Source organism: Vombatus ursinus, unplaced genomic scaffold (genome assembly GCF_900497805.2).
Source record: "Vombatus ursinus unplaced genomic scaffold, bare-nosed wombat genome assembly UNPS02009205.1, whole genome shotgun sequence".
Taxonomy (NCBI): Eukaryota; Metazoa; Chordata; class Mammalia; order Diprotodontia; family Vombatidae; genus Vombatus; species Vombatus ursinus.
Window position 1 is genome coordinate 16,967,931 of NW_020948983.1, and position 19,457 is coordinate 16,987,387.

The 19,457-nt window shown below is 42.2% G+C and overlaps 1 protein-coding gene across 2 annotated transcripts in view; it reads left to right on the forward strand.

The window, feature by feature from the left end:
• The window catches only part of SH3PXD2A (SH3 and PX domains 2A), a 331,263-nt gene that overhangs the window by 46,847 nt on the left and 264,959 nt on the right, over window positions 1–19,457 (forward strand). For both annotated transcript variants that reach the window (XM_027851933.1, XM_027851932.1), the window contains exon 2: window positions 16,721–16,801. In XM_027851933.1, the coding sequence (XP_027707734.1) occupies window positions 16,721–16,801 (81 nt within the window). The remainder of the gene's footprint in view (window positions 1–16,720; window positions 16,802–19,457) is intronic.

Below are 19,457 nucleotides of genomic sequence, written 5' to 3' on the forward strand. Positions count from 1 at the left end.
AGGATAGAAATTCTGAAAAGGGAGAGGTCACAGCATCCTGAATGTCAGAACTGGAAGGGACTTTAGGAATCGGCTCTTCCAACTGCCTTATTTTAAGGATGAGGAAACAGAGGCTCAGAGAGGTTGTGGTTAAGTGTTACAGCTGAGGCTCAGATCTATATTCTGACTGTGAAGCTCTGAGCTCCTTCTGTTGATGACTTGAAACGTGGGGTCATAGGATTCCCGTCTGAGGAAATATTAAAGCAGGGTTTCTTAATTTTTTTCTTGTCACATCCCCTTTGTTCAGTGAAGCCTATGGAGTTATAGAGGTAGCCAGGTAGTTCAATGGTTAGAGTGCCTGTCCTCAGGACAGAAAAACCTGAGTTCAAATCTGCCTTCAGATATGTGCTAGGCTGACCCTAGGCAAGTTACTTTGCCTCTGTTTGCCTCAGTTTCCGTAACTATAGAATGAGGATAACAATAGTACCTACCTCCTAGGGTTGTTACAAGGCTCAAAACAGATAATAATTGTACAGAGCTTAGCACAGTGTCTGGTACATAGTAAGTGCTATATAAATGTTAGCTATTATTATGGAACCCTCCTTAGAGTATTGTTTTTAAATTCATAAAGTAAAATTTGTAAGATTAAAAGGAAACCAATTGTATTGCAATACAGTTACCAAAATATTTTAAAAAAAAACTAGTTCACAGACTCCAGGTTAAGAATCCTTGCCTAAGACGATATTTAACCTAACTTCCTCATTTTATAGATGAGGAAAGTAAGGCCCAGAAATATTGTGATTTTACCAATATCATACAGATAATAAATAACAAAGGTAAGATTAAAACCCAGGTGCTTTGAGTCCAAATACAATGTTTATTCCTCTCTGTGTAGACTGAAGTCATGGAAGGTTGAATTCATGGAGGAAGTGGGACTAAGGTAGGCCTGGAAGGGTGGATAGGATTTGGATAGGCAAAAAGAGAGGGCAATGAAAATGGAATTTCTGGGAGGAAGAAGCCTGGAGACAAGAAGAGGGAGTGTCAAGTGGAGCAGAGTGCTAATTTGGTTGGCTTGGTTTGCATTGGGGAGATTAGAGCGTTAAGGTGGAATCCCTCTGTGGATGGCCTAGGTGAGGAATTTAGATCTGATGCTCTATTGAGAAGTATTGTCTTTGGAGGTGGGACAAGTCTAAACCAGAGTTCTGGCTTTTCACTGGGGGCCTGAGAAAAATCTCTTAAGTTAAGAGCTTCAAAGGTCTCTTGCCAGCTTCTATTCATTTCTTCATTATTTACTTTTGAAATGGAAACCATAGCTGATACCTAGACAATGGAGCCATCAGAGTTTGGTTCAATGCAAATCAAGCCACATTTGTTAAGCATGTTGACTTCTGTGCTGGATAGGGACTTCAATACAAATAGAAATATGACATACTTCTTGCCGAAGAGGGGCAAAACACATGTTAAAATAATGCAGATAACAAGAGTAATAGGTTATCTCAATGGCTCCCTGCCATACTGGTCCTGGAGAGGGGAGGGATATTGCTATTTGCCCCTCCCCCCCTCCCCCCCACTGTCATTTCCACACCTTTCCTTTACTTAGATCACTCAGCATCTCTTCCTCCTTTGTAGTCAACTCAATCAAAACTCACCATTCATTCCATATTGTGATGGCTACAGTATGTGTGTCAATCCCTGGGTCATTCTCCTTCCTTTCTCATGGTGTTTAGTATCTTCCTCTCCTCCCCAACTCTTGCCCTTATATCAGGGGACTTCAGTAGTGACATAGATGCTCCTTCATATGCCTTCACCTCTCACTTCTTCACAATCTACTCGCCTCAACCACACATTGGAATGGTCACATACTACATGTCATCATTACCCAGGGATTCCACTTCTCTAATTGGAAATGCCAGTGTTCCCCATCCAACCTATCATTCCATCTCTCCCTATGCCTCATCCCTCCTTCACCAATACCTCCATTCTCTCCAGTCCTCAGTACTTTCTTAGGCCATTACCTTTGCTGTGACTTCACTTCTCCCTCTTGACATCAGCCTGGTAGGTAGCCATTTCAACTCCACACAGCTCTCTGTTCTTGTCCCTGTGTCCTTTTGCTACTCACTTCTTGACAAACCTCAGGTCTGGATTATTCTCACTGCCTTCCTTCTCTTCTCCTACTCACCAGCTTCTTAAAGCAGCTGGAAGAATTCTCCCAACAGTGCTGACTTCAGCTGGGCCCCCATTGAAGCCTCCTTAATTGATCTCCTGTCTCATTCCCCACAGAAGTGGTCCCAAGCTTCCTCTTCCCTCTTGGAGCCTCCTACATTTCCCTTTCTCACCTCTCTCTCAGATGAGGACCTTGCCTTTTACTTCACTGAGAAAACTGAGACCACTTGACATTCTCTTCATCCTTGACATCATTTCCTACTCTCCCTTTTCCCTCGTGTCTGACAAAGATGTGACCCTTCTTCTTGCCAAGGTCAATCCCGCTACATTTGCTTGATTCTAACCCCTCTCATATTCTCCGGTAGATTACATCCTTAGTCACTCCCCATCCCTGCACACCTTGACTCTTCAGCCTCTCCTATGCTACTGGACTTGCCCAGAGTCACACAGCTAGGAAGTATTATGTGTCTGAGGCTGGATTTGAACTGAGGTCCTCCTGACTCCAGGGCCAGTGCTCTATCCACTGTGCCACCTAGCTGCCCCTCTTCCCTGATTTTGAAATCTCACCCCAACCTATATTTCCAGCCTCATTGGCTATTATTTCTCTTCCCAACATCTTCAATCCGGCCTCTCTGTTCCTCACACAGGACATTCTATCTCCATCTCTTCATCTTTGCACTTTCCATTTACCTGGAATATATTCCCTTTTCACTTCTGCCTCATAAAGTCCCTCTTTTGAGACTCAGATCAAGAACCTTCTTATGTATAAAAACCTTGCCTGGTTCCCCCAACTGCTGATGTCTTTTCTCCCAAACTTCCTCCTATTTAACTGCTTAGTATATATCCATTTATTCTGTAGACAGTTTTTGCTTTATGTAAATTTGCATTACACAAATTGAACTTCACATAAAGAATTCTGAAAGAAATCTGTGTTTCCCCCCCAAAAAAACCCCAAACCTATGTTAACTTTACTGGACAGTACTGTACTCCCTCTCTCTGTACTCCTGCCCATCAAAAGCCTAAAAAAAAAAAAACCCTAAACAAAAAACAATAACCCTCCAAGTGAAGGCAGAAGAACAGGTAGGCAGAGAGACTGCTGCAGCTGCCACCTGATGAGGGGCTTGGCTTGAGACCTCCGCCACCAAGAGAGGAGTCCTTTGCCCTGCTCAGGCCACCTACCTGCATGTCCAGGGCAGTCCCCGCCTACCCATCTGTCTTCCATCTGTCTTTGCTGGAGTACCGCATGTCTGGCCATTACCCCATGTGTTGCCCTGTCCCCTCCTGTCTGTGTTTGTGTGTCTGGTCATCCTTAATTCTAAGTCCAGCACTCCATCTGTTACTATTGTTGGTCCTTCATTCTCAAAGAGGACCATGACATCAGGAAGGTGATGTCAGGACTTGAGAGTGAATTGGATTTAAGTGAGGGAGGGCTGTGCAAAGTCACCAGCATCACTTTTCCCTCCGGAGCCATCTGAGTCCAGTGGCAAGATATAGACTAGGACAACTGGAGATGACCCCCAGCACCCTATCTGCTGTGCCACAGAAGAGTAAGGAAGAGTATTAGGTGGTCAGATAGATTTGCAATCTAATAGTGTAGATAAGACAAATACAAATAGCTATCAGTCAGACACTTACTAAGCACCTACCAGGTGCTGGGGATACAGAGACAAACATGAAGCAATCATTAAGAGCTTATATTCTACTGGAAAAACAACATATGTACATGTATGTACATACACACACATATATATATATAATAAATATAAATTAAATGGTGAAGCATGAGCAGCGGGGGGGATCAGGAGGGGTCTCATGGAGGTGAAGTACTATTCAAGCTGAGCTTTACATGAAACTAGGGATTCTAAGATCAGTAGCAAGTATATTCTAGGCATGGAGGACAGCCCTGGGGAGTCATAGATGGAGACAGGAAATGGAGGACAAAATAGTGGGATACACAATAATAATAAGAAAAGTATGCAGTGTTATTTGAAGTTTGAGAAAGGAGTGATTCTTATGGCACTTTACATATTAGGCCCTAATAGAGATTCATTTTAAAAGGGTACATCACCCTGCTGACTTTTCTGTTTGGGTCTCAAACTTAACCCTATAACTTCACTTAGTGCAGACTGTCTTTTGTTTCCTGTTCTTGAAAACCTCCTGGCAGGTTTTTTTTTTGTTGTTGTTGCTGTTGTTTTTGTTTTTTTATTTCTTCCTTTTGATAGATCCATTTTCATGATATTTTTAACCTATTTGTTATTGTTGTTGATTTAGACCCCTGCAGGATCAGTCAGGCTAATTCTGTCTCTCAGTTAGGACCTCATCTCAGCCCTTCTGACATCAGCTGGTATAGTAGAAAGAACCCTGAATAGAAGGGTGAAGACCTGAGTTGTAGACCACAATCCCTAACTAACTCGCTATGTGACCTTGGCAAGACATTTGGTCTCTCTGTAAAAATGGCTCCAATGGTTTCTAAGGGTTGGCATTCTTTCATTGAATGATGACACTGTATTCCAGAGAAGTAGTGGGGTCCATTGTCTGTGCACATCAGAAAGAGTTTAAGCAGGCTGCTTTGTTCACATTAGTCACATACATTCTGTTGACAGTAGAGAAAACAATAACAACAACAAGTTCCCATGTAGGTTTTGTGAATCTTGGGTTCTCTTGTTTTATACACACACACTCTCATTTCCTGCCAAGAATCTTTAAAAAAAAAAAAATTCCTCTCTGGGGAGTTAGGGTGGGGTCTTACAGACTCTTCTTTGTAGGAGGGATGTCCTAAGGGTTTTATCATTGTTCTCCAGGCCCAGAAATGAGTTCCTTTTTGCTCATCTTCTGCTTTTCCCAGGCCAGGATTGCTGCAAGAGAGGCTACTCCTTCTGTTGCTCTATAAAAGGCTGAGATTTAGGTTTTTTTGTATGGTTTTGCAATTCTGATTAATATTCCCACATCAGCCTACACCACTGCCCTTTTTAGTTCAATTCAACAAACATTTATGAAGCACTAACTGGATACAAAGCCCTAAGCTAGGCACTCAAGGGGAAGGGGCCAAAGATATAGAAGATGGGATGCCTGCCTTCTTGGAGCTTACATTCTAGCGTAGCTTACATTCTTGCTCCTTTCTATCTTATCTATCTATCTGTCTGTCTATACCTACGCACACATATGAGTGAGATGTGATCAAGGGTTATAAGCAGAGGGGTTAGCCATGGCAAGAAGAAAGACCATCTTATTTTCTGAGACTGAAGCAAAAGATGAAAGGATGGGTCATTATGTAGAGATGTTTTGATGTGTTTTGTAGGAAGATGAGGAAATTTATGGTGGATGCCCTCAATTTTTCTCTGAAATTTCTCAATAGTGAAGGAGGCAAAGTCATCTGAAAGAAACTGGGCTTGAGAAAGTTTGAAACAGCAGGTGTGAGGAATGTAATAGAGCAATTAGTGGCAAAAGAATTGCCTTGCAATAGTTAGGGATCAGTTGAAATTAGATAATGTGAATTTTTAGTGGGCCCACTCAGAAGGGCTTTTTTAAACTTTCTCCAAATAATGCAGCAGTTCTAGAGTAGAAGCAGAGATTTTGTTGTTTAATTGTTTCAGTCATGTCTGACTCTTCGTGACCCCATCTGGCATTCCTTGGCAAAGATACTAGGGTGGTTTGCCATTTCCTTCTCCAGGTCATTTGACAGATGAGGAAACTGAGGCAAACAGGGTTAAATGACTTGTCCAGGGTCACACTAGCTAGTAAGTATCTGAGGCCAGATCTGAACTTGGGGAGAAGAGTCTTCCTGACTCTAGGCCCTGTCTTCTATCCACTGGACCATCTAGCTGCCCAGAAGCACAGATAATGAGGGTGGACCAGGGCTGGGCACATAAATGAATGAGGACAAAAAACCGTTGAGATTAAGGGGTGTAGGACTGTGCATCATTGAACTGGTTAACAATTGGGCCAAGACTCTGAAAGTAGTAAAGAGAAGCCAGAACTGGGGTAATTGTTAGTACTGTCTTTATTCTCAATTATCTTATACTTATTTATGTAGATGTTGTATCTCCTTGTAGAGTGAATGTAGGCTCCTTGAGGGCAGGGACTATTTCTTTTTTTGTCTTCGTATTCGCAGCTTTGGGTACTATATCTGATATATAGTAGGTGTTTTGAAAAAGCTTGTCAGATTGAAATGTTTATTGAGAAAGGGAAGGTCTAGGTAAGGTCAAAGAACCAGTTTAGAAACAATGAGACAGTGGGAGAGATAGAAGGACCAGATCCTGATCAAAGGGGAATTTCAGAATTCTTCAAGATCAGGGGGGTATAACAATCTGCCTGGACACTCCCCCCACCCCACCTCCCCCGCCATGGATGACTGAGGTAGAACAGGGATGGAAACCATGGGAAGTAACATTGATGTACTAAACACCCAGAGGTCCATTAACCTGGAGAGGTAGGAGTCATGGGTCTTCATCATCTTGTGGCAGTGTCCTTAGCTTCCTGGGTGAAGGAGGTCTGAGTAGTTTCTGCTTCCTAGTCAGTCAGACAATCAGGCCCCGTACTGCCATACTTTGTCTTCAGGTGGAGCCAATGGGAAGGTAGGTGGTAATGGGGGCCAGGAATATCATGTGGTGAAGGAGGCCTTGAATTCCAGGGTGCTGACTCTTGACAGACCAATTCTCTCCTCTATTGTCTATGCCACAAAACTTGTGTGAGCCCTGTGAGAAGGCCCCTCTTGGTCAGGTGGTCTTTGATTGACAGATTTTAGAGGGAATGAGAAGGGATATGGATAACTCTTCCCCTGTTCGTGACCCCACTACTCATTGGGACCACTTATTAAACATCAAACTCCACCAAAGACCAGTGATGAAGTTGCTCTGAAACCTGGAAAGGTTTGTCACCTGGAAATTAACCCTGTAGTATAAAAGAGAGTGGTGTCCTGTTCTCTGAGTTGCATGTTTTTCAAGTAGCTGCTGTTCCCCAAATTCACATCCTCCAGCAGGTAAACTGGAATTTTAATAGGGTTGCACCCAGGGGGTGTCTTGGCTTTCCTGCTTTAAAAGCCCAGGCTCAAAATCATTAACCAAGAGGCCACAGACTATTAAACTTGATCTAACCGGTGGGTTTTGATGTTGGTGAAGACCCCTGCATGGAGCCAGATGTTTTCTCCCCCTTAGCTTTATGGATTCAAATGATGGGCATCCTTCCACAAAGGACTGTGAAATGCTGAGAGCTCCTGCTAGTCTCTTCCGTAAGTCACACTTGATGTGCACCATTTGATTTCTGTTCATTCATTCAGCCAGTATTCTTTGAGTACCTCTGGCAGACCCAGTTTTCACCTTGCTGTCCTGTAGGGGAGGCAGAGGAAAGGGAGAAAGGGTCCCTACTGTCAAGCATTTTATCTTTTGGTTAGGGAGACAAGATTAAGAATCAGAAAATAAGATAGCCTGTGACAAATGCTAAATTGGAGCAAATGATTAGAGAATAAGAGAATGTGGACTGAGTTGGTAATTGTGTAGATCAGATAATGAGTATAACAGGAACTGGAGAAATGAAGGATTAAAGCTGGAATGCACAGAGGTCATAGACTGATGGTGGAGAGTTCATTCATTCATTTATTGAACTTACTATGTGTTAAGCTCTGAATATCTTTGTCCTAGTAGATAGACTTAAATCCTATTAGGCTAAATGAGCTCAAAGAGCTGAAAAGGACAGCAGGGGCTTTTGCTCAGCGGTCCCTGTACTTGGAAGCTCTCTGTTGGCGTAAGACCTCTACTTAGTGGCCTCATAGATTTTGGGCATTAGTGGACAGTTTGTCCCAACGTAATGGTATTATGCCTCCCCTGGGACATTCTGGAGCATCCAGTTTCTCTAATTGGGTAGCCAACGCATCATACTTCTTGTCAGTGGCTATTTTTATACCTAAAGTCTATTCTGACTTCCCACAGTTCTCATGCTGAGCATCCGTGATGATTGCCAGTGCAGATATTAGGAAGATATTAAGATGCTAAGGACACTATGGTTCCCAGTGACACATTGACCTTGAAGGCCCTCAAAGGCAGCTGCTGCTCAGCTAGGGTAACAAGTTGAAGTTGTTGACCCAGTTGACCCAGATGCAGTGGTGGTGGGTGCAGGCAAAGGATATTTGTTACTGGACTGGAGTCCCCTCTGGACTCAGGCCAGGGGGAGCTGGAGAGGGTCCAGGAAAAACAAAGCTGCCCACAGTAAAGGGCCATGGGTGCACACCACTTTTCCAAAGCCCGTAACTCCTCACCCTTAATTGCAGTTTTCAGCGGTAAAGAGGGCACCAGCACTTACTAATTAAATATGTTTCAGGTCTTGGTCCCTCTTGGATGCTTGAGCCATAAATTAACTGTAATTAGTCACAGCCTGGAATTCTGGGAGTGCCAGCGTTGTAATGGAGATAGGTTTGATTAGTGGAGCTCAGAAATTAAATTGAAACTGATGATTTGCATAAAGGGTAGTTTCCTTACCTGAAAGTATGATATTAGGAGGCCTGGGAAACAGGAAAGTCACCACATCTTCCCCAGTATTTCCTTGACTCTTAGAGCATATTTGCTTTTGTGCCAATTAGGATGTGGTCAACTGGCCCCCTTTTTACTGGGTTCTTCCCACCTTCATTTCCCCTAACTTTTCTGGCTTCCCTAAATCCAGCAATCTAATCCATACAATTTAATAAGCATTTATTAAGCACCTATTGTGTTCAAGGTACAAGGTGCTGGAGATAGACAAAATGAGAACTAGTCCCTCACCTTGAGGAGCTTATGAAATACTGAAAAATAATAACTGATATTTATCTTAGAGCCTGTGATTTTATCCAAGTGGGAAAGTCCTAGTCTGGAGGCTCTATCTACCAATTCATATCTGCCCCTGAACTATAACTTCCAGTCTTAGAGAGTTACTCGGATCACTTGGGAGGTTAAATGACTCACTGCTGGTTGCAGGGCCAGTGTGTCAGAGTCAGGATTTGAAATCAAGTCGTACTGACTCTCAGACCTTCTCTTTACTGTGTGTGCCACACCACTTTTCAGTGTTCTTTGGTCTCAAGACCCTTTTATACTCTTAAAAATTATTGAAAATCCCATCCCCAAAGAGCTTTTGTTTATGTCTGTTATACTTTTCAATATTTTGTTGTTGAGTCGTTTCAGTTGTGTCTGACTCTTCATGACCCTATTTTGGGGTTTTCTTGGCAAAGATACTGGAGTGGTTTGCCACTTCCTTCTCTAGCTCATTTTACAGATGAGGAAACTGAGGCAAACAGGGTTAAGTGACTTGCCTAGGGTCACGCAGCTAGTAAGAGTCTGAGGCTGGATTTGAACTCAGGTAGATGAGTCTTCTTGATTCCAAGTCCTGATTCCTGTTCTATCCACTGCACCGCCTAGCTGCCCCTTCAACATTTACCAAATTTGAAATTTAAAATATCTTAGTATTATAAAAATAATTTTAACCTCATAGAACCCCTAAAAGGGTCTTGGAACCCCCCCCCCAGAGTCCCTGGACCACACTTTTAGAACTGCTGCTCTAAGATGTCACTGTGAGTTAAGTATTATAATTTACAATCATATATAATTTGAGGTACCACAGAAAAAATGGAATTGACAGAATGAGGATAGACCTGGAACCTTGACAGTGGACACTAAAAGTTGAACAGAGAATTGAAAAGGACCTTAGGAATCATGTAGTGCAATCTCCTCATTTAAAAAAAAATGTTGTTTAATATAAATGTTTTATTGATGCTCTTTAAAGAAAAATCAATCACTTTCCAGTAATTTAGTCCTGCCATGTAACAGCAAAAATACTGTTAAACGAAACATCAAATCAAATATTGGCTGTGTCTGACCACATAGGTCTCATTCTTTGACTAAGTTCTCTGTCCAAAGGTAAGAGGCATGCTTTACCATTAGCCAGTCCTCCGAAGTCATACTCATTCACTACAATGATCAACATTCTGATGTCTTTTGGGTTTTTTTTTTCACATGCTGCAGTCATCGTATAAATTCTTCTGGTTCTGCTTACTTTGCTGTGCATCAATTCATACAAATATTCTAAAACGCCTCTGAATTTTTCTTATTTGTTACTTCTTTTTTTGGGGGGGGCGAGGCAATTGGGGCTAAGTGACTTGCCCAGGGTCACACAGCTAGTGTCAAGTGTCAGGTCTGAGGCCGGATTTGAACTGCGATCCTCCTGACTCCAGGGCTAGTGCTCTATCCACTGTGCCACCTAGTTGCCCCTATTTGTTGCTTCTTATGGTGCAATAATATTCTGTTTTATTTATATGCCACAATTTGTGCAACCATTTCCCTAGTTGTCGGACACCCACTTTGCTTTCCAAATAATGCTGTTAATAATTCTGTGTGTGTGTGTGTATAAAATGTTTCCCTCTGTCTCTGACCTCCTCAGAGGTATTTTCCAGTAGGAATCCCTTGGTCAGAGGGCATGTTCACTTTAGTGACTTTTCTAATATAATCCCAAGTTGCTTTCCACCATTGTTAGAGCAATTCAGAACTCCACTAAAAGTACTTTAGTGAGCCTATCTTTCAACAGTCTCTCCAGCCTTGGCCATTTTTATCTTGGTCATTCTGATGGATGTGGGGTGAAACATCAGGCTTGTTTAATTTGCATTTCTTTTTTCTACCTTCTTATTTTATAGAGGATGAAGCTAAAGCTTAAAAGGTAGACTAAAGAAGGATGAGAAGCAGTATCAGGAGTCCTAGAAAAAGACCTGAATTCTAATGCCAGCTGTGCCAGCTTTGGAGAAAGTTATTTACCCTCTGGTAAATAACTTTTTGGTTATTCACCTGTAAAATGAGGAAGCTGCATTAGATGATGTCTAAGGTGTCTTCTGGGTCTTAAGTTATATGACTTGTGCAGGGTCACCTAGCAACATAATAATAGCAGAGCAAGGACTAGAATGCAGGTCCTGACTCCTGTCTGATCCAAGACTCTTTCCACTGCCTTCTCCACATCTAGGTTTAATGAGATGGCCAGATGTAAGGAGATCAGGTCAATACACATGAAAAATTCCGAGGCAGCTGATGGTGCAGTGGATAGAATGAATGCTGGGCCTGGAGTCAGGCAGACCTGAGTTCAAATGTGGTCTCAGATATGTGCTAACTATGTAAACTTGGGCAAGTCACTTAACCTCTGGTCACCTCAGTTTCTTCAATTACAAAATGGGAATAATAATAGCACCTACCTCACAAGGTTGTTGTGAGAATTAAATGAGATAATATTTGTAAAAAGCACTGGCACACAGTAGGTACTATATAAATGCTCATTATCTTCTTCTCACCCTTAGGGACTATAGTGAGAATGCATTATTGATCTGATGAGGCTCCTTTCCTTTGAGATAGGATTTTCAGAGTGTCCCTGTTGGCAAAGGTATGGACCTCCCTTTTTAGAGATTGAATATAAAAGGGGCACTTTTTCAGTTAGTGTTCTTAGCTCCCTCAGATAGGATGTGGGGTCGCCCTGAAGGGAAGCTCCCCAAATTTCCTCTGTTGGAGAAATGTGTCAAGAGAAGGGAGAAAAAAGGCCTTCCAAAAAATCTGCAAAACCCTAAACGTAGAGAAGATCTTCCCCTAGAAACGTATCACCCAATCAGCTCCCTTTGGAGGCAGAATGCTTCATTGCAAAGCCTCTATCAGACACCAGCTGTTCTGTAATGCTACTCTGGGCTTGGCTCCTGTTGCAGAAGGATTTATGGGGCCTCGAAGGAGCTGATGGTAAACAGAGCTGGCTTTTCTCAGATGACCTCTGCCCTGTCCCCTCTTCCCTTCACCTGCTCTTTCTCTGTGGTTTATCTGTGAAAAGCCTCTGGAGCCAGCAGGGCCAGGCCTAGGAGTCCAGAGGAGAGAGAGAGAGTGTGTGTGTGTGTGTGTGTGTGTGTGTGTGTGTGTGTGTGTAGGGGATATCTATCCCTCATCTGGGAAGATGACCCTGGATTTCTGCTGTCTAGAAGTAAAGAAAAGTCTCTTCTGCTCGGTGTTTGAGTGGGAGAGGCCTGCTAGCTATCCTTCCGTTATCTCTGGTCTTATCTCCAGAGAAGGTTTGGAAAAAAGAAACAGAAAACCAAGAGTTTTCTTAAGGCTGCCTATGAAAGAGAATATGTGGGTGTGAAATAGTGTCCTGGGTGGTCAGTCAAGTTTTTCAGAGTGTCCAGGCTACATCAGGGAACTTAGATTAAATGATTTAATATCTCCAAAGCCCTTTGCAAACTCTAAAGAGCTATAAAAATGTCAGTTATTACTAGGTTATTAAGGTTACTATTTTCCCAGAATACCTCTTGTTGCCTTCAGCTTGAGTTAAGTACTGGCCCGAGGAGTAGAAAGAGGCCCTGAGGCATATCTACTACATCAGCAGCCCCTGCAGAGTGGTAGGGAGAGGAGCCTTCAAAACATTTTTTTTTTTGGTGGGGGGAGGCATGAAATTTAAACATATGTCCCTGGATGATGATAGCCAGAACGTTTCTGCTTCTAGCAAGCCGTTGATTTTGACTTCTGGGTATACACTATCTTCATGGTACCGAGGCTACTATGCCTCCCTGCCTCCTGAGTCCTGATACCTGGTTCCTACAGTTATAAGCTATAGAACTTTCACTGCTCAAGACAAATAGCATCGCTGGACCTGTTTTCTATCTATGCAATGAAACATTTATAGTATGTGTTTCTTAATCTGAGTCTATGAATTGTTTTTTTTAAAATGGTGATAAATATATTTCAATATAATTGATTTCCTTTGTAATTCTGTGTATTTTATTTTATACGTTTAAAAAAAACCAACATTCTGAGAAGGGGTTTGTTTATGTGCTTTGCCAAACAGGTCTATCACACAAAAACTGTTAAGAACTCTTAGACCAGATGTTTTCTAAGGTTCCTTTTAGCTCTAACAGTATATGATTTCAGGATTAATTTAAGAGGCTTCCTTCCTACCCCCTTCCCTCCCCTTCCCCCCTTATCAGCTGAGGGAATAGAAGATGGCTAAGGTTAATCCCTTAGTTTGGGATCTGGTTGTTTAGCTTGGAAGAATGTTTAGTCATTTTCAGCTATGTCTGACTCTTTGTGACCCCATTTGGACGTTTTCTTAGCAATAATAATGGAGTGGTTTACTGTTTCCTTCTCCAGCTCATTTTACAGATGTGGAAACTGAGGCAAACAAGGTTAAGTGACTTGCCCAGGGTCACATAGCTAGTAAGTGTCTGAGGCCAGATTTGAATTTAGGAAGATGAGTCTTTCAGACTCCAGGCCTGGTGCTCTGTCCATTGTGCCACCTAGCTGCCCTTTCAAAGAATGACTTCTGGTTAATTGATCCTGGTGAGGCAACAGGATACTCTCTGGGAGGGGAAGTCCACTTTTGCTTCCTTACAATGGAAGCTACCCTGAGCAGAGGTCAGGAGACAGACACTAATACTGTGGAAAGAGTGAGAAGACGGCAGAGGAAGGGAAGAGAGAGGAGGGGAGAGGAGGGAGGACGCTTCATTATCTGGGCTTTGTGGTGAGAGTGGGAATGAAAGCCCGTGGATACCAAAGCACCCCTGTCTACCACCTTTGGGATTACCTTCCTTGCCTCCAGCCATGGTTTTACAGAGCTCTGTCCAGGGGCTACTGCCTTGAGGTCATCCCCTCCCCTCCTCTCTTTCATTCTCCTGAATTCTTTCTGGTAGGGTCTCCTACTGGGAGCCCAGATTCTTGGGCACAGTCACTGCTTCTACCCTCCAGATAGTGAAGATACAGATGGGAATGATCTATTTGGAAGCCAGACAAATGTAATTGGTTATGTCTGAGGATTTTTGTCTTCTTTGTCTAACTTGCGAGTAGCTCCCAAGGATGTCCGCCCCTCCATTTAGTTACCTCAGTCCAGCTCCCCAAGTCTAACCTGTTCTTCGTCTAAGATCTCCCTTTCCTGGCTCCCTAAAAAGCCAGATACTTCTTAATTTTCTAGTCTTAAATGAGTTTATTCCCTAGGCTAGGGGCTTCCAAATTTTAGAAATTGTGGAACTTTTATATTAACAATATATGCAAGATACATTTTTGTGTTTAATCTACATCATTAACATTTTATCCATCACTTTTGGAACTCTAGATCATCAACAAAACAGGAAGTCAAGCCCTGATTTTCAACATTTGCTGATTTCCAAGGTGTAAATGCTCACACTAAAAACTGAACAATTGTCTGGAGCCAGTCTTGACCCAATTCCTGCACACCTCTGGCGCTTACCTGCCTTTCCAGCCTCCATTACGCCATACACACTAAGGGCCAACCAAACTGGCCCTCTGATGTGTTCCTCACATGTCACATTCCATCTCTGGTCTCTGTGTCTTCATTGCACTTGCCCTCAATGCCTGGAATGCACTCCGTCATCACCTCTGCCTCCTCAAATTCCTCTCCTCCTTCTGCACAAGGCCTTTCTTGATCCCTCTCAAAAACTAGTGTTTCTCCCTCCCAACTTATTTTGTGGGTATTTTGTATGTGTATATAAATGTATACCTATGTTATATGTATATGTACATACATATGTAATATACTTAGATATTATTACTCTAAATACAAGTAAGCTTTCTGAGGGCAAGTACTGTTTTGTTCTTTGTACTTGTATCTCCAGCTTTAGCAAAGTGCCTGGTACCTAGTAGATGTTTAATAAATGTTTATTGATTAATTGATTACCATGCTTCATACTATTCTGTAAGCCAAATAGCGTAAAACAGAATTTTTACTGATTTTTCATAGGAACCATAAAATGCCAGAGTTGGAAGGTCTTCACAGGGTATCCTAGAGAATCTTAGAAGATTAGTACTAGGAGGAATCCCAGAGGTCATCTACTTTAATCCCTTCATTTTACAGATGAGGACACTGATGTTTCTAAAGGTTAATTGACTAGCTCAGTTTTATACAGCCTGAACCAGAACCCAAATCTCTTAGACTTGTAATCCAGGGCTCTTTCCATTCCATTACTGTTTCCAACCTCCTCAGTTTGCAGATTTGGAAAACAGACCTAGATAGGGGGAGGGACTTGCCTAAGGTAAGGTCATATGGCTAATTAATTAGTGGCAAAGCCAAAATAGGAATCTAAGTTTCCTGAATACTGGTCCAACCTTCTTTCTATGCCATATTGACATATAGCCAACAACCCATAGATGGCAGGAAGATCAGAAATAAAATAATAATAATAATAATAATAATAATAAAAATAATAAAATGACATACTGTTCATAAAGCTACTCTTTAATATAAAGTTACTTAGACGTAGTTTCGTTAATAATTCATAATCAAGCCCAACTCTAAATGGCCATGCCCCATCATGACATCATCTGGCTTTTGCCCATCTGTATAATGGTTTCTGTGGAAGTAATTGCCTCTGTTATGTTATGATACCCATGGATGACATTAGGTGGGGCATGCCACCTAATAAAGATTAGGGAAGTAAGATTGAGAGTGGAGGTTATGAGACTTGTAATTAAATTTTTCTCTTCTGCTTTCTTTTCTTCACTTTTCAATTTTCTGCCCACATGTGGCAGCACTCACCAGGGCCAGTTTCTTGCCCTTTGATCCTACTTGGGAACAAATGTTCTTCTGCAGGGTGACATTGAAAGGTTAATTTGGAGACAGAATGAGAAAAAGTAACAAGATTCCAAAATAACATCTTCATCTAATTGTGAAACTTCCCTGGAACCCTAGCCAGCTTCTTGGACCCCAGTTTACTACACAGTTTGAAAATCCTTTCCGGAGGCTGCTGGAAAAGCCAGGCCTATTCCATATCTTCTTTCAAACTGTCCTCATACTCCCTTCAGCCAGGACACTTGCCTTCTCTTTCTTCTTTATGTTTTCTGGATCTAGCACCATCTCCATTCCTTGGGGGTGGGTATGTGTGTGAGACAGAGTAGTTCCCCTTCTTTTTTTTCTTGTCCCATCTGTTATTTATCCTAACTTGCGTGCCAGAATTCATCAACTAGCAGTCATTATTAAGAACCCATTATATAAATCAATCCCTTATTTAAGGAAATATAATAGGGGACAATTAGCCAGGACAGTCTAGTTTTCTGTGATTCTTGGAGATATCTTGGAGCAGTTGATGTGATTGTAATATGGGAATCTTCCACCTCCAGCCTAGGGTTTTCCCAAAGCAGACAGGTTTGGTGTTCAGCTAAATAGTAGGAGGGTGGGAAAGAAATGGCTAGATATGGGAGAAGATGTGTGGCTAGAGCATTTTTTCTCCACCCTTCAAGTGATACCCCATGCTTTCTGGCAGCCTATGTCCAATATGCTAACTCCAGCCAAGTTGGAATATTGCAAATTTGCATATTGGTTGTATGTTCACTGAATGCTTTGGTCTTAGAATCAGAAAATCTGGATTTGAATTCCAGCTCTTCCAAATTCTAGCAATGTGACCACAGGTGAGTCACTGAACCTCTCTGAGACTTGGTTTTCTGAAACAGATAATAACATTTACATTTCCTGACTACTGGGCTACTGTGAAGAAAACACTTTGTTGAACTTTAAACGCTATAAGAATGTGAGTTATTGTAATCTGAAATAGTTCCTTACCTTTGTTCCAATTTATTCATTTTTCTCTTTCCTCTTATAGGTCTACATTATCAATGTGACTTGGTCTGACTCCACCTCCCAGACTATCTACCGGCGATATAGCAAGTTCTTTGACCTTCAGGTAGGTGTTTTCTTCTGTGGAGATGCTGTTTTGTTTCACTTGGAAGGATCTGGATTTCTCATTGGCCAGGCTTCTTCTCACCTCTCCTTCCTTCCCTCTCTTCTTCCCTCCCTCCCTTCACTTGACCTGGACAGTACTTTTCAGCCAAAGACCTTGTGCTCAGATTATAGCAACAACAGAGGATACAGACCTCTTGGATAGAGCTGTATTTGTGAGGGCAGCGTTTCCTGGACAATGCAGGTTTCTCCACCAAAGAACACAGATGCTTTGGGGTATTTTTGACAGCTTTAAAATGTTTCACAGAATCTCAGAAGTCTCCTAGAAGGGGAAAGGACCAGAGTTGAAAGGGGCCTCAAAGGTTTTGTAGTCCAGACACCCATCAAATGCAGGAATTCTCACTATATCCTTCACGACACCTAGACTGGTCATCTAACCTTGGCTTGGAAACTTACAATGATGTGTATGGAAGTTCCCTGTCTATCCAGGCAGCCTATTCCATTGTTGAATAGTCCTGATTGTTAGAAATTTCTTCCTTATACTGAGCCTCCTTGGAACTTCCTGCCATTGGTTCTAGTTTCCTTACCCTTCTTTCCTATTGTTTTTTTTCAAGGTGGGGCGAAGGTAGAAGTTATAATGGCTAACCACTGTATTGGTGGGTGTGTATATATGTGTAGGTGTACAAATATGTGCGTATGTAAAGAAGTGGGGTGAGGCAAAAGTTACTGTACAGTGAATCAATGAAAAAGACTTTTATTGAGCACTGTGTGCCAAGCACGGGGTATACACATAGAAAGGCAAAGCAAATCCTTTCTCCCAGGGAATTCACATTCCAATTGGACTAGACAATACAAAAGGGAGGGTTGAGCTGCAGGGGGGATGGAAAGACTTTGTGGTGCTTAGGGTACAATGGCAGGATGGTGTTTAGGTCACTGTAGGAAGGATTGTAGTTGGTGCCTTTCTACTCATCTGGTTGGTGTGAGGAGGGGCATGTCTGATGGGGTGGGGTGGGAAGTTGGAGGGGCTGGCCTACTATCGTTAGGAAGAGAGAAGTCAAGTCAGCAAGCTCTTAGTAAGTGCTTCCTATGAGTCAGAGTGTACTGGGGGCTTTGGATTCTCTAAGAGGGTCTGAGGATGGGGGAATCAGCATTTAGTTAGGTGGGGGTAGGGGACATTGGCAGGAAGGTTAGGGGTGAGGATTCCCTGGAACATCTGCTCTGCTAGGCCCTCCAGCACCCAGTGAGTTCTGGGCAACACACGTTTACTTTGGTGCTATAAAATTGGGAAAATTACTGAATTATACAGTATAATTATACTGAATTATACCCCTACCAGGGGTAGGGAACCTGCGGCCTCGAGGTCACATGTGGCTCTCTAGGTCCTCAAGTGTGGCCCTTTTCCTGAATCAGGGAGGGAAGAGTAAAAAAGAGGAATATACTAGGCTACAAAGGAAGAAGGGGAAAAGAACTTGGTATTTCTCGTAATGATAGTGGGTGAGAAGAGTATACAAACATGGAGGTGGGGGAGTGGGCATCCAGTGAACTTCACTCTTACGTGAAATGGATCAAAGAGGGTGGAACACATTTATATACACATCATATCCCCACCCCTGTATTTCACCCGTCCATAAAAACTGAGAAAAGAAAGAAAAACATTTGTAACTTATAAGTATAGACAAGCAAAATGAATCCACGCAGTGGGCATGTCCAAAAATGAATGTTTCTGGTACACCTTGTATCCATCACCTGTTTATCTGGGGGTGGCTATAGGCTTTGATATAGAGTTTCTGATCATTGCATTGATCAGAGTTCTGAAGTCTTTCAAACTTGTTTTTCTTTACAATGCTGCTGTTCTCATATAACTTGTTCTCCTGGTTCTTCTCACTTTACTCTGTATCAGCTTAGACTACTAAAGATTCTCCTAAATAATTTATTTTGCAGTTTCTTATGATACAGGAATATTCCATTACATTGATATACATACCCCAGTTTGTTCACCCATTCCCTGATTGTATAAGAGGCAATTTAAGGCATTCCCCTTAGATCCTAGCTCTTTTCTTTTCTTTTTTCCTTCTTTTCCCCACTTCAAGATCTAAAAGTTATTTTTTGCTTATCCTCTCTCTCAGTGTCATTCCCCCTCCTTTACCCCCTTCCCATTTGTTTCCCTATTGAACTGATGTATTTCTGTATCAAAGTCTGTGTGTGTGTGTGTGTGTGTGTGTGTGTGTGTGTAGGTGTGTTCGGCCCTCCTTGGTCCATTTCACCTAAGAGTGAGGTTCATTGGATGCCCACTCCCCCCACCTCCATGTTTGTATACTCTTCTCACCCACTATCATTATGAGAAATAGCAAGATCCTTCCCTTTCTTCTTCCTATGTAGCCTAGTGTGTTCCTTCCTTTACCCTTCTTTCCATGACCTCAGTTCAAACCCTCAGGAGAGAATCAATCCATCCCAGGGCCTCTGTTTTTCTCCTCCAACTGCTACAATAACTTTTGAGAGACATTAAGATTCTGAAGGAATGCTTGTTTCTTCTCCCTCATTTAGAATGTTAGCATTGCCTTATCATGCAATTCAATTCAGTTGCTCAAATACATTTACTTCCTCAGGTTTTTCTGGATTCCTGCCTTTGTATTTCGAAGTTCCTGCTCAGCTGCAGTATT